Raw genomic sequence first — 13,952 nt, forward strand, 5'->3', positions numbered from 1 at the left:
CCTCTGTGCATGGATGAACTTGTGTTGCACCAGTGCTCTGTGGCCCTGTCCTCATGGTGTTACTGTCTTGTTTGCAGTGCCCCCAACGGAAAAGACAAGTGTTAACTAATGTGTCAGACTGTTCCTTTAATCTCAGTGAAACATGTCAGGAGCTGTTCTCCGCCTCGAACAGGCTCAGGCAGTTTGCGTGCCCTGAAGGTAAATATTTCTCAGGTCAATAGGAAGCAGCTTCCCCGAGGATCCTGAAAACAAATGTCAGCCAGAGTGAGTCAAGCCTCAGAAAAGACCATGTTTTTAATTAAGGGTTAAAAATGTTCATGTTCAGAGAATTTCACAGCAACATAGTCTTTGGCTGATCTCTGCTGGAAATGCACAGGGCTGGGTTAAGCCCTGTGGATCAAGCTGTTGTTGCAGTACTGCTGTGATGCAGGTTATGAATTATACAAAAAACTTATCGTGTCACTGTGATTGTGTAAATTAGATGATGTTTGAAAAAGTGGACTAAGAAGAGATTAAAGTACTGTACTTCTCCAACCAGCAGGGGGAACCAGGGTCTCACACACTCATACACATTCACACACGCACACACACACACACACACACACCCACACACACTGGCAGAGTGTCTTTAGTTTACATTCCTGTAGAAGTGTCAGTGTGTGTGTGTGTGTGTGAGTGTGTGTGAATAAAGAGGGAGGGTTACAGTTCTGGGATCAGAAACTTGGACCACAGACACAGAGGAAACTTTATAGTTTAAACAAACATTGGTGGGGGTTTGATTCTCTGTGTTCTCTCCTCTTTGTCTGGAAATCTACATGTATTGAAATGTGCTGTACAAATAAATGTATCATTAATAATAGTATTATCCTTCCAGATTTTTTGCACAATTTTGATACATATAATAAATTTAGTTGTGTTGCATATTAGTGGCGATCAATTAACAAGCTGCTACATCTGAATTTTAGGGTTAAAAGGTTTAGGTTTAAATCAAATTCATCAGCTGCACATCTCCATATCCAACCTATATTAACCATGAACCAATAACCCATATTACAACAGCTGCAGTTTCATGTCTACGGCTGGAAAACAACAGAAGAGAAAGAAAGTTCAGATTCTAATAAAGTGTGAACTCATAAAGTCATTGATTATTGCAAAAATCAGCCTTTATCAACGCTTCTCTATAACTTTTACACCTCAGAGAGGAAACCCCAGTGTTTCTGTTGGTAACAGCTCTGAGCCTCTGGTCCTCCTCCACTGAGAGGATGTTTACACATCTCTCTCTCTCTCTGTGTGAGTGTGTGTGTGTGTGTGTGTGTGTCGTCCGGGTTGAGCAGTCATGCATTCTTTCCATTACCCTCATCAAATCAATGTTCAACCCTCCTCCTCCATCCACTGACCCTGAGCAGCCGCGGCGAGTGTGAGTGTGAGTGTGTCGTCCAAACCACCCGATCAATAAACAGATAGTTGATCTGGAAGAACTGGGACAACCAGTCTGCCTGATGGGGTTTCCTGCAGAGTCCTGCTGAGCCACAGCAGTTTGTTGTTACTTCACAGCAGCTCGGCTTCGTTTCTGTTCATTACGTCTAAAAATACTATTAAAAAAAAAAAAAACGACTGGGTCAGTGACTTTCATGATCATGTGACTTTCCCCTCTGAAGCCACCAGCAGACTGACGGTTGTGGTTTTGAAGGACAGGTCTCAACCATAGATAAAACTTCCCAAAAGTGAAGCAAAATCTTGATCTTGATCGCCCCCTGGTGGCTGGCCGCATCGTGGTCATAAACCCCTGCCTTCACCGTGTTAGCAGATGGGACATGGACCAAACTGAGAAATCTGCCAGGACTCTTTATATATCTTCCTTCAGACTCTTTCTGTTTTTCCTCTGACTGATTTGTTGTTGCTGTTCTGATGTGATGCAGGTTATGAATTATACAAAAAAACACATCATGTCACCGTGATTGTGTCAATTAGATGATGTTTAAAAAAGTGGACTCAGAAGAGATTAGGAAGTGAAGATGCTTCGTCCGTCTTGTTCTCGACAAAAAAAACAAAAACAATTTGACATAGACAATCACAATCACAAGATGATTTTTATAGAAACATCTGGCTGCATTTTCAGTTCAACAGCAACAGTTTTCCATTACTTTAATCCATAACTGATATTATGTACTTTTTGTTCAGTCACAAGCATTTTAACACTAATTATCGCAGCTCGTCACGTTTGCCTGAGAGGCCAAACCCAGGGCAGCAAAGTTCCTCTGTGAGACACTGTCCCATCCATCAAGCACTCAGCCTGGTCCTCGTCACCCACTCAGAGGTATCACCATGCTGCCTTGACGACCGCTGTGTAAACCGTAGCAGCAGTAAACAACAGGAGGCCCCGGGTGGACGTGTGGAACTGGGAGTGTTTATGTTTATGTGAGGTGGATCACGGAGGTTCGATTCCCTGCGGCTCCTACCAATACATTACAACTCAATCAAAACAAATAAGATTTAATGAGCTGTTTAACATTAAATCTAATGATAAAAACAACACAAATCAAATGAAGCAAACTAAACTAAAATGATAGAAATTCTAAAGTCACCAATAGGAAATCTTAGGAGCTGCTGCCCCAACGAGGCCGGGCCTCAACCCACAGAACCCCGAATCCAGCATGTGGAGAAACAGAGAGTGAACTTCCTAGTCACAGTTTCGTGGCTGTGATTGGACAATCGCTGTTCCACGGAGGGGATTCGTGATTGGTCGGTTGTAAATGATGAAAACATACAAACCGATAAATTGTAATACAGTTAAGTATTGAAATAAATGAAAATGAAATCCATAAATACATCACAGTGTCGGTCATTAGACAAATGTAAAAACATGATTTTGTTGTGACTGCACCGCTAGGAATTTATTCTGCACAGTGTTGAACTGAAAACAGTAGAAACTTCAGGAGACCAGAACAGTGGGACACTACAGGACATCACACAAACACACACACAGACACACACACACAGACACACACACGATCTTTAACAGTGGTGATGCTGCACGGTTGTCTTCAGCATCTTTACACTTAGAAGGAAAATCACAGAAATGTTTAAACCAAAAGGTCAAAGGTCAAGGAAATGAGTTGGTTGTAATGATCACAGCGAGAACGTTAAGATCCAACGACTCCATTCGTCCAATTAGATTGTTTTTAATCACCATCGTCCATGATATCAGCCCCGGAGAGAACGTCAACAAGTCAAAAAACAAGAGACTCCGAGTGGACACGTGTCTTCAGAGGACGGCCAGGTCGTGGCAGCTCTTGGACCGCACTTTCACCGCCATGCGCTGGTTGTTGCGGGCCACCAGTCTGTCCAGGAACCGCCGGGCCTTCTGGGTAAGGCTCTCCTTGCGTTTGAAGGTGGAGCGGCGCCGCTGACCGGCCTCACCGGCGTCCTGACGGAGACGGATCTGTCGGACCACGCCCTCAAACAGCTCGGTCACGTTGTGCTGCAGAGAGGCCGACGTCTCTATGAACTTACAGTCAAATACCACCGCACACGCTCGGCCCTCTGGGAAAAAAAGACATGTGTAGATTTCAGATATTATACTGGCAGCAGTCTCCCACTCTTGTTGTGCTGTGTTTATGTACAGTGTCTTCAGAAAATATTAATGTCCCTTCACTTTGTGCACATTTTATTTGGAAAATGTCCTCAATAATCTAAAATCGCTCATTTACAAAAGTGAAACTTGCAAGCGAAGGGGTCTGAAATTCTCTCTGAAGCCACTGTGTGTGTGTGTGTCTCCCCTGTGACCTTTGACCCCCACCTTCTATAGTGACTTCTCTGGAGCGTACCAGGTCGCTCTTGTTGCCCACGAGGATGATGGGAAGGTTTTCTGCCTGACGGGTGCGTCGCAGTGTGATGCGGAGCTCGGCGGCGGCGTCGAAGGTGGAGCGGTCCGTGACGGAGTAGACGATGACGTAGGCGTTTCCCACTTTCAGGCAGTCGTCCTGAGAGGAGCCGCCCTCCCCCTCCTAACGGGTCGAGAGACACAGACACAGAGAGAGAGAGAGAGAGAGAGAGAGAGATTCTAACCATGTATATAAGGATGGATGACATGACGGCGTCCCACGAGTGGAGCATTAAGCATCTCAATCTCCCCCTGGTGGCTGGCTGAAGTAGATCATGAGTCCAGCCTCCTTCAGGTTAGTGGATGGGACATGGACCAAATGAAAAAGTCGGAATAAACCTCATTTTAGGTTTAGTTCTTATCACATGTTGCTCATGAAGCGGAGATGCAATTTACGTTTGTATTTACAGCTTCTACGGTTTCTGGATCTGGTCAGAGTCAAGGTGAAGAGCAGCCGGCTCAGCAGCCCAAACATACTTTAATCTGGAAACATCCTTCATGCTGCAAGACCTTGCAAACGGCATTCTGGGAGATGTAGTCCCAAAAAAGAACATAAAATATGTAACATCACAGTGCAATGACCCTTCAAAACATTTAATCCCCAGGAATCACTAAACTGAACTAAATAAAATAATTAGAGTCAACAAGGTGATTCATAATTTCCATCTCACCGTGGTCCAATAAAACCAGAAGGTCTGACCGTAAGTGTCAGTGAAGCGGACAGATTCCAGACAGTGGCTGCATCTTAGTGGAAACTCCACATTTTCCACACTGAACTGGGAAATAACCTCTTTTATCAGTGAACTTAAAACTCATCCAGATGAAAATTTAAACACTTTTATAGAACACCATAATTCTTTATCGAGAAACAACTCTCATACAGTAGAACAGAATCATTGCTTGTTTTAAAGCAGCAGAGCATTGTGGAAAACGTGCCCTTGTGTAAATATAAAGTTGATCCCAACACTCATTGTTTACAGTTTTGTGTTCACACCGTACCAGTTTGTCGTTCTCCCAGGTGTCCATGACAATGAGCGTGGTTTCCTCTCCGTCTACTGTCAGTGTTCGCTCATGTGTTTCCTCTGTAACAAACAATAAACACAAACAATAAACACAAACAATAAACACAGAGAAGGATAATCTGACACTGGCCTCGCAGCATTAACTTCAACACAGTGAAGCTTTGATACAAACGCTAATGTCAGCATACTGACAGACTCACAGGTATGAGCGCAGGTTTATCATCTTCATCATGGAAAGTGCAACATATGCATTTTAAACGTAAGAATGAAAATATTTCATAATTAGGGTGAAACAAAAAGAAGCAGCTAAGGCTAATGGGAAGGTCATTAGTTTTGCAGGTATATGGTCAAATACTAAAGAATTGGACGAAGGCTAAAATATATTATTGAAAATTTTCATGGCACTTTCTTATTGTTGACATATTTCTGTCTGTACTGAAGTGGTAGTCGGGCCCAGCGACCGAGCGACTGACCGACCAACCGACCGACCAACTGACCGACTCACTGATTAACCGACCGACCGATCATCCAACCAACGAACCAACACACCAAACACTTCAAAAGTTAAAAGCCACAAGCAACATGGAGGACCATCAACAACCACAGCCGCTCTTTCTGTCTGTGGTCAAAAAACAGACCAAGTGAATAAACAACCAACAATGACAACCCATCTAATAAGTGAAATGAGTGAACAACAACTTCAACAAACGTCAACAACAATAAAAACACACAGAAGTGAGGGAGAGTGTGACCAGTCGACCTGAAAACTGACAGCAGACAGGCTCTGCCCCCTCTCACCATGTCAGACTATTATCACTGGATCAATACAGGCTGTCAATCATGGCTTTGGGCCAATCAACACGTGACAAGGGAGCTGATCGATGATGTCGGGGTCAGTCAAGGTTGGGATGTGAAAACAAAGTCAGGGACAGAAGCTGAGCAGTGAACTGCAGAGGACTGAAGCAGAGAGTAAATCTTATGATATCAAACAATGACACATAATGTGGTGAAGAATTCCCCCGACAACTCAGTCAGACATTTACAAGTAAGTTGAACTTGTTAGAAACAGCAGACGTCACAGTCGGAGCAAACCAAACCAAACCATAACACGTAAAATTGTCTTAGGGTGGAAAATCCCTGTAGTGTTCGTTTAATTCATTCATATTTAATCTTAACCTGAAAGGTACAACATTTTGGAAACACTCTTATTGTCTTTCTTTCTTCTCTCTCTCTCTCTGTCCTTTTAATGTGAGAACATTCATTAGCACCTTAAAAACCCAATAATCAGTGTATATCTTATTCGTTTGGAAATAATCTGACATATATCAATCATAAAATGGCAATATGTCATTTCAGCTGGTTGCTTTTAACCTTTGCACAGAGACGGGTGAGACGTTTCCCTCTGGATCCAGCTTTGTGCTAAGCTAGGTTAGCAGGCTGCTGGAAATAGCTTATTATGAATATTATTGTGATCATTATGAATATTATGCTATACAGACATGAGAGAAGCATCAGTTTTCTTACGTATCGCTTCCCGAGAGTGAAAATAAGTTTTTCATAAACCAACTCTTCCCGTCAGGTTTGTCACCTGCCAGTTTCAGCCGCAGATCATCACTGTAAAAGAAACATAAAAGCAACTGACGGGAAAATAACTACATATTCTACTTATAGAACCAGAGCCTGTATATAAAGATGGACGGCATGTCTCCACTTCCTCCCACTATCCAGAAATGAAGCCATAATATCCAGGATACGAACGCAGTCATCTTGCATATTTGGAGTCTTAGCAGAAAAGATGGGGTCATGGAGCCACACTATCGAGGTCCTGTCAATACACATGCTCGACCAATCACGAGTCAGTCTCAGCTGTCAATCGTGAAGTTTCACCTGAGGAGGCAGGGTTTATAATTGATATCACAGCCAGCCACTAGGGGCCAAATGAGACACTTTGGCTTCACTTTTGAGGAGCTGTCATTTTGTCGATATTGTGTCGATGGTTAGAACAGTATCTATGTGCTAATGTTAGCCCCCCCATAAGCTAATCAACAACCAGGCATTAAGTCCCACCTCCAGCATGGTCGTCTTTGTCCGTGATCCCGGCAAATATTCCTGCCAGGCATGTCTTTCCGACACCGTGGTCCCCGAGCAGCACAACTCTATAAACGCAGTCCGAGTCGCTCTGCGAGTCGTCGTCTGAGTCTGAACTCCAGTGGGCGCGATAGTGGAGGGATTTGTCCCCAGGGTGATAGGAGGCTGACTGTCCCAGAGGAGGGTGGCTGCGCTGGGGACGGGGCTGCTCTGGGTCGGGCCGAGTCCAGGACGGGTGCTGGGAGAAATGGCCGGGAGGAATCGGTGTGCTGCATCGCCGTCGCAGGGGCTGTTTCTCTCTCTGGGTGTTGAGGGTCATGTTGCTACGGTAAAGACATCAGGACGGGACGGACCTGGGGGACGAGACAGGATCAGTGAGGTGTCAGAACAAAGTCCGGTCCACTACTTTCAAATGTTTCATCTTTCATTAAGAGTTTGATTGGCTATTTGAGTTCACTGACACATCATCACTCTCTGTAGATCTAGAGTGACTCTAACATTCATTTAAAGTCACATATTCACTCTCTTTTATCTCCTTTTTGGTCTCCACCAACTCATTAAATACATATCTGTCTATTTAGCTGTTAAATGCTCCACTGGGTTCTCCAGCCGTCTCTTTCTTTCCACTGAAAGGACAGTGGGTTTTAAAGCTTGTTCTCTGTCAGCTGTCTGCATGACGCTGTGAAAGCACTACAAGTGAAACAAAACAGCCCGGTCGTGGGTGGACAGTTAAACAATGAGCTCAAAGTCACTGTAAGGCTCCGTGAAGCCGAGGTTCGGGTTGTAACACTCTGCAATGGAGAGGTGATCATTTGTAAACGCTCAGGTTGGATCCTAGTTAAACTGAATGGATCTATGAAGACTTCCAGTGCTCCACTGAACATTAACACACAAACAAACCTCCTACAGCAAATAATTCAGGTAGTTAAAGGTGCTAAGTTTGATAATCAGCGATGGTGAGGGTGAATCACAGCAGGTCTGTCCTCCAGACTTTGGCAATAGTCAGTAAACTGCAGTGCCTCAACTTTGAAAGTTGTGTACAATCCTGCTGTTAGGGATAAATAGTATTTTAAGTGTTTGCTCAATCATCCACAGCAGAACTACAAGCAACCAGTGGTAAAAGGTCACAGTTTCCTCATGTTAAATGTCATGCGGTGAACAACAGCAGGTGCAATAAACCCATTCAAAATAAAGAAACACAAAATTATGTCTTTCACATCAAAATCACACTTCTACCTATTGAATGAATATGTTAATGTGAAATAACCCAAAACACATACTTGCTTAAATCCAGTGTGAAGTTCCCATGTGACTTAAATGTGTGAAATTAAAGCTTCTTACAGGCAAAATATCTGAAAATCACATGCGCTGATAATAATTTAGATTTTGTTTTGTGAAATAAAAAGTTTCACAGCTAGTTTTTGTAAACAAATGTTAATTTAAAGACAAAAAAGTTCAGCAGAATATAACATTTAGAGATAGATAGATAGATAGATAGACAGATGGATAGATAGATAGATAGATAGATAGACAGATAGATAGATAGATAGATGAGCTTACCGTACACCCCATGGACAGCGTGTGTCCGTGCAGCCTCAGTAAACAGCAGAGTTGAACTGAGCCTTGTGCCTCTCGCTGCCTCTGTGTCGGTGTAACAGTACCCTGGTGCTACAGTAACCCGCCTGGAAAAAAAAAAAAGTTCCACAACAGCGTTAAAAATTCAGCAGTGGAATCACAGAGTTATCTACCTCCCTCTGTTGTGTGAATGTGTGTGTATCAGAGCGACAGCAGAGGAGAAACAGATATCTGAGGAGGGAGTGTGTGTGTGAGTGTGTGTGTCTGTGTGTGTGTGTGTATGTGTGAGAAGGGGGGTGTTTTATCAGTGTGCAGGGTGAGTTGGCTGAGGGAAACATTATGGTCACTTCCTGTTCGACCCTACAGACACAGTTTTGGCTTCATGAAACATTCTAGTCGTGTTTAAAACATTTGGAGATGATTTGTTTGTAGCTTTACTGTCACTCACACAAACCCCTTAAACTTAAGAATAATGGATAAAAGGTTTAAATATTAAGTTTACTCACTAATGTCAGGACTAAATGATTATAGACATTCTCCATTTAATTATATAGAACATTTAAATATATTGATGAGTATCTCTGACCAAAAAAAAAAAAATGGATCTTGATGAAAAAAATGGAATAATGAATGTTTAGGGGACTGATATTTATGATTGTGTGAAATTTGGTGCAGAACCAAATAAAACTGCGCAGAGTTAAACATGAAGCTTCACCTCTGCTGCGCGGATTGGCAGATTTCTGCTTTTATCGTTTTTTGTGGTACTTTTATTGACAAAATATATAAATTGTTGTAATTTCCATTTGAAATCTGGAAGTTTGTTATAGGTGCCCTGATTATATCTGGACATTGTGTCCTAATGATGACAGAGTGAGTGAAACGTATGACCTAATATCTCTCTCTTAAGTCTGATTTAGAAGTTGGTCATGATATATGGTAAGTGTTAAAAGGTCACACTTACCATGTGTGTGTTTACATTCTCACATCATTCTGAACTCTTCATGCTTGTTTCTCGCAGGAATGAGTTTCCACCGTTTACTCATGAGCCGACATGGAAAATGAGATTACGCTGGAGAAGCACACATCACTTCCTCTGTGTCAGTGTGAGAGCTCTCACCGAAACTCAACTCAGCACAGATGTTTAGATTTCCTCCACCCCCTCAGTTTAAAAGTTTAACATGTGAGAGGAGGAGCTTTTCTTCCTGGATCACCGTCACCTAATCCAATCCAGTGAGGCTAAAACACTTTGACAGTAAAAACCTTCTGAAACTTGACATACAGACAGTGGGTGGGGGGGGTGGTGGGGTCACAATGAACAAGAGTGAGGTGAAACATCTGTCACCTCTCAAGGATTTTAAAAAACCAATAACATTTAATATGAGAAAGTTATTAATTCCATAATGAAAAAGTACCCTTCTCATTTTCAACACTGTCATAAGTCCCATCAGCTGCTTCATGAGCGACTGTGAGAATCAACTGTTATCAAATGAAGTTTTAATCAAATTAAATTCTCTCAATACAAGAGGTTTGCATCAGAACAACTGACTGTTGCTTTGTCCACAAATTAACAGCATGTCATCCACCCTTCCATCCATCCATCCATCCATCCATCCATCTATACCTCTTATGGGTCATGGGGGGAGCTGAAGCCCCTCCCAGCTGACATTAGGTGAGAGGCGTGGTGGACAGGTGACCACAGGGGATCACAGGGACGACACAGAGACAAACAAACGATCACACTCAGTTTATCAATGTCTGCTTTTTGTAATGGAGCTGGAAGAAGTCGTTATTAGATGGTGAACTGTGGTTGTTAAGGGATCCACATGGTCAGCAATATGACTCATATATAGTTTGATTGACAGGTATTAACTAACGCTGTCACAACACATTCACCAGTCCAGACTGTTGACACAGCACTTACACAATTTGTGGATTTTTGGCTGCTTGGTGCTCATCGACCTGTGCGGAGCTATTCCTCTTTTCTTGTTTGTTCAAAAGTTTATTTTGAATTAAAAAAAATGGACCATGTATTCCTTCTGAATTATTCTTTTCAACACAGGTCAAGTGTTGAAATAAATGAGGTACAGTAGAGCTACAGTACTGAGGGGTTGTAGTTTGTAGGAGGAGCAGCGTGTTAAATATTTCCTCCTGCTGCCCTCACTTGGTCACTGAAGGAAATGCAACACTTCAGTGCATTTCTTTTCTTTGAAGATGAAACATCTCATGTAATATTTAATGCGGCAACATATCCATTACACTCCTTTATGATTTATTAAGCTTTATTCACTAGCTTATATACTCTAGCTGCTGGAGTTGTACACTTTATTTTAAAAAGCATTTTCTATTTGCCCCTCTGAATCTCTCAAAGGACATGAAGTATTGCAAGAGTTTTCTCTTTTTCATAATAATTATATATATTTCATTCAAATTACCAATCTAATTAAAAACAAATCTCTGATACTTATTTATAGGACTCAGCTTTCAATTTATTTATAAAACATAAAATACAATTCAGAATGAATGAGTTCATGAACAGATTGGTTATGAAAATCAACTGAAAATAATAAAATCTTAAACACCACCTTGGATAAATAATATATATTTTTACACTGTTTTATATAACAAAAATAAAAGTAGTATTTTATAAACATGGTCAGTCTGTATGATTTTATATTGAAATAGAAGCCTTTTATTCTCACTTGAAGTAATCCATAAATTTCTTGTACATGTGTGGCTCTTGATTCTGCTGCTCTTCTGGATGAGGGCTGAGATCACTGGTGTCATCCTGGTCGGCAAGAGAAGCAGTAGCTGGAGAAGAGTAAAGCGATAAATACAAATTATTGACATGAATTCACTAATATCTTTAAAAGGGGATTTTTTAAAATACATTCATTTACATTGCTCTAAGTTGTTGTATTGAAGAATCAAAATTGTACATTAAATGCACCAAACTTCTGAAAGTGCAGAAATGCTAAAAGGTCAGAGAAGTTTTGGTCCAGGAACACGTACCACTGCGGTGACTGGAAGCTAACGATACAGAGTTTAGGTTTACAGGTTCCTCTACAGGTTCCTCTACAGGTTCCTCTCCAGGATCACCTCCAGGTTCCTCTCCAGGTTCTGCTGCAGGTTCTGGACTGGGATCAATCTGGATGAGGACCCGGTCCAGCAGGTGGTCCATCAGCTGATTGGCGTGGTCTGACCTTGTTCTGATGGTCAGGACATGAGCAGGATTTTTTGCTGAGACCTGAAACTCTGTGAGATCCCTGAGGAACAAAAAAACAGAGAGACACTTCAGATCTCTGAACCACAACATGCATTGTTCAGATTTCTATTAAAATTCAACCGATTTTAACAGAATTTACATTTCAAAATATTTCCTCTGGAGCTCAGAGATCTGCACTGTGCCATCTCCTTGAAAGGTGTTTTGTAAATCTATAATAGTCAAAGTCTTTTATACTCAACTTTTTTTTAAAGTGCAAATTGAAAAGGCACATGGATAAAATATTAGATTTATTTTAATATTGAATATATTTCCAGCAAAATAGCATCATAAACAGTAAAGTAGAAGAGTAAAGAAACAACCAAAGAGTAGAAGGTTGTGTCCTCTGGTCGACTGCAAACATCTGATCTTTACAAGCTGTTGCATTTATTATTTACAGCCTCTCCTTCAGACCGTGACCGAACATTCTAAACACTTGAGTTGTTTGCAGAAGCCGACAGACGTCATCTGTTTGTCATATTCTTGATTTGCCAATAATTAAGTGAATTCCTACCAAGCACAAGGTCAAGATCTAAAATATGAGCCATGACAGTGGTTTTATGCTCTCACTTGCTTCTGTTGCGTCTGACGAGAAAGCAGAGATATATCACAGCGACCACAACCAGCACCATGATGGCTGTGTACGCGATGAAGACCTCCAGGTCAAAGGTCAACTTCTGGGTCATCGTGAGCAACAGGGGGGCCCCGACGGTTCTCTGTTTTTCAACACAACACACGTTTCCAAAAAACAGAAGATTTACAGAATTAACAGAATATTTTACAGGGTGTTGGCTCAAGACCTAAAACACTTAGATGTCCCAAGCACTGTAACTCAGTACGTGGATGATATGTTAATCTGTAGTTCCTTAAAACAGCAATGTGGGAATGCCTCTCTGGCGGTTTGGACGTCACGTTCAAAGTGGGCTCATAAAGTTAACTGCAATTCTGTCAAACAGAAGTTGAGTATCTCGGAAAGGGTGAATATGTGCAGGTTAAAGGTCAATCTCAGCTTCACAAGTAGAGGCTATCACTAAAGCTCCAAGACAAAACCACTCACACACAGATGAAGAGATCACAGAAGAAAGTCAGAGGGAACAAGGATCAGATCCAGAGGAAGGGTGGCAGGGACAGGAGAAGGGAGGAGTTAGAAAGGGGACATTATGGGGAATAGGCATAATAATTGTCATTCTATTAATGTATGGGGTCATAATATGTTTTATTCATTTGTTATTTTTGGCTCAACAAATAAGCAAACAATCATATGTGACCTGTTACGTTTCGAAACCTATTTAGTGTCCTGGACACCACCTATAGTCCATGTCGCAAGAGGGACAATATTTCCTTTTTGTGTAGCGTGAGGACGAGACGTGTTTGGAGCCACGCGTCTGAATGAGACAGATCCTCGTGTACGATGTGATCATTCCCATACAGAATATAACTGTAACACAACAGAAAAAGCAGCAACACAATACGAACAAACAGCAGTAGACGGTGACTATCCCATCTCGGTGATACGCTGTCACTAACTAATAAAATAATGTGGCATACATCTACAAGAAATGATATGACGAGGACGCAACGTAAAAACAAAGACAAAGCAGTAAGACAATATAATGACAAATGTCAACTAATACTAGACCCTTATCGTATCGCCTTATATCACTTCAAAAGTTCAAACTGAGTTTCAATATAATATCTATAATCAGTAAAGTCCAAAGGATATCTGCTTTTGCCAACACCCTTGGAAATTCGTTTGCAAGAACATATGTTCTGCCACATTGTGTGACTCAAATACATCCATGACCTGGCACGACTGGCAGGTCTTTACATACCTTTGTACACTAGGCCACAGATTGAACTTATCACTATAAGACTAGGACTTATGGGTTTTTGTTCAGCACCCACATTACAACAGCCAGGCATGAAGAGCAGGATGAGGAAAATTGAGGAGGCAATTCTTTGTCCTGATTCTGACTCTGAAACCTCTGATGCTGAGCACCCAGGCTGAGTTCCACAGGAACAGGCCAGAGATGTGAGTGCGTCTTGGAATCCAGCTCTCATGAATGAGGAAGGCACCTTTGATAACCTAAAGGCTCATGCTCTACATCATCAAAGGAGAATATAG

The 13,952-nt window shown here is 41.8% G+C and overlaps 1 protein-coding gene across 2 annotated transcripts; it reads right to left on the reverse strand.

Annotated features, from left to right (window-relative positions):
- Positions 1–2,112: 2,112 nt before the first annotated feature.
- On the reverse strand, positions 2,113–9,651 carry rem1 (RAS (RAD and GEM)-like GTP-binding 1). Of its 2 annotated transcripts, XM_053440496.1 has the most exons (6): positions 9,530–9,651; positions 8,554–8,675; positions 6,973–7,346; positions 4,883–4,965; positions 3,800–4,007; positions 2,113–3,543 (listed from the first exon to the last, which is right to left on the reverse strand). In XM_053440496.1, exons 3-6 carry the CDS (start codon positions 7,310–7,312, stop codon positions 3,266–3,268), a joined length of 909 nt encoding a protein of 302 aa, XP_053296471.1. In that variant the 5' UTR covers positions 7,313–7,346; positions 8,554–8,675; positions 9,530–9,651; the 3' UTR covers positions 2,113–3,265. The 2 variants fall into 2 exon arrangements, with proteins under 2 accessions (XP_053296471.1, XP_053296463.1); XM_053440488.1 differs by lacking the exon at positions 9,530–9,651 and having other exon boundaries at positions 8,554–8,830.
- Between the last annotated feature and the right edge of the window lie 4,301 nt (positions 9,652–13,952).

Source organism: Pleuronectes platessa, chromosome 2 (genome assembly GCF_947347685.1).
Source record: "Pleuronectes platessa chromosome 2, fPlePla1.1, whole genome shotgun sequence".
NCBI lineage: Eukaryota > Metazoa > Chordata > Actinopteri > Pleuronectiformes > Pleuronectidae > Pleuronectes > Pleuronectes platessa.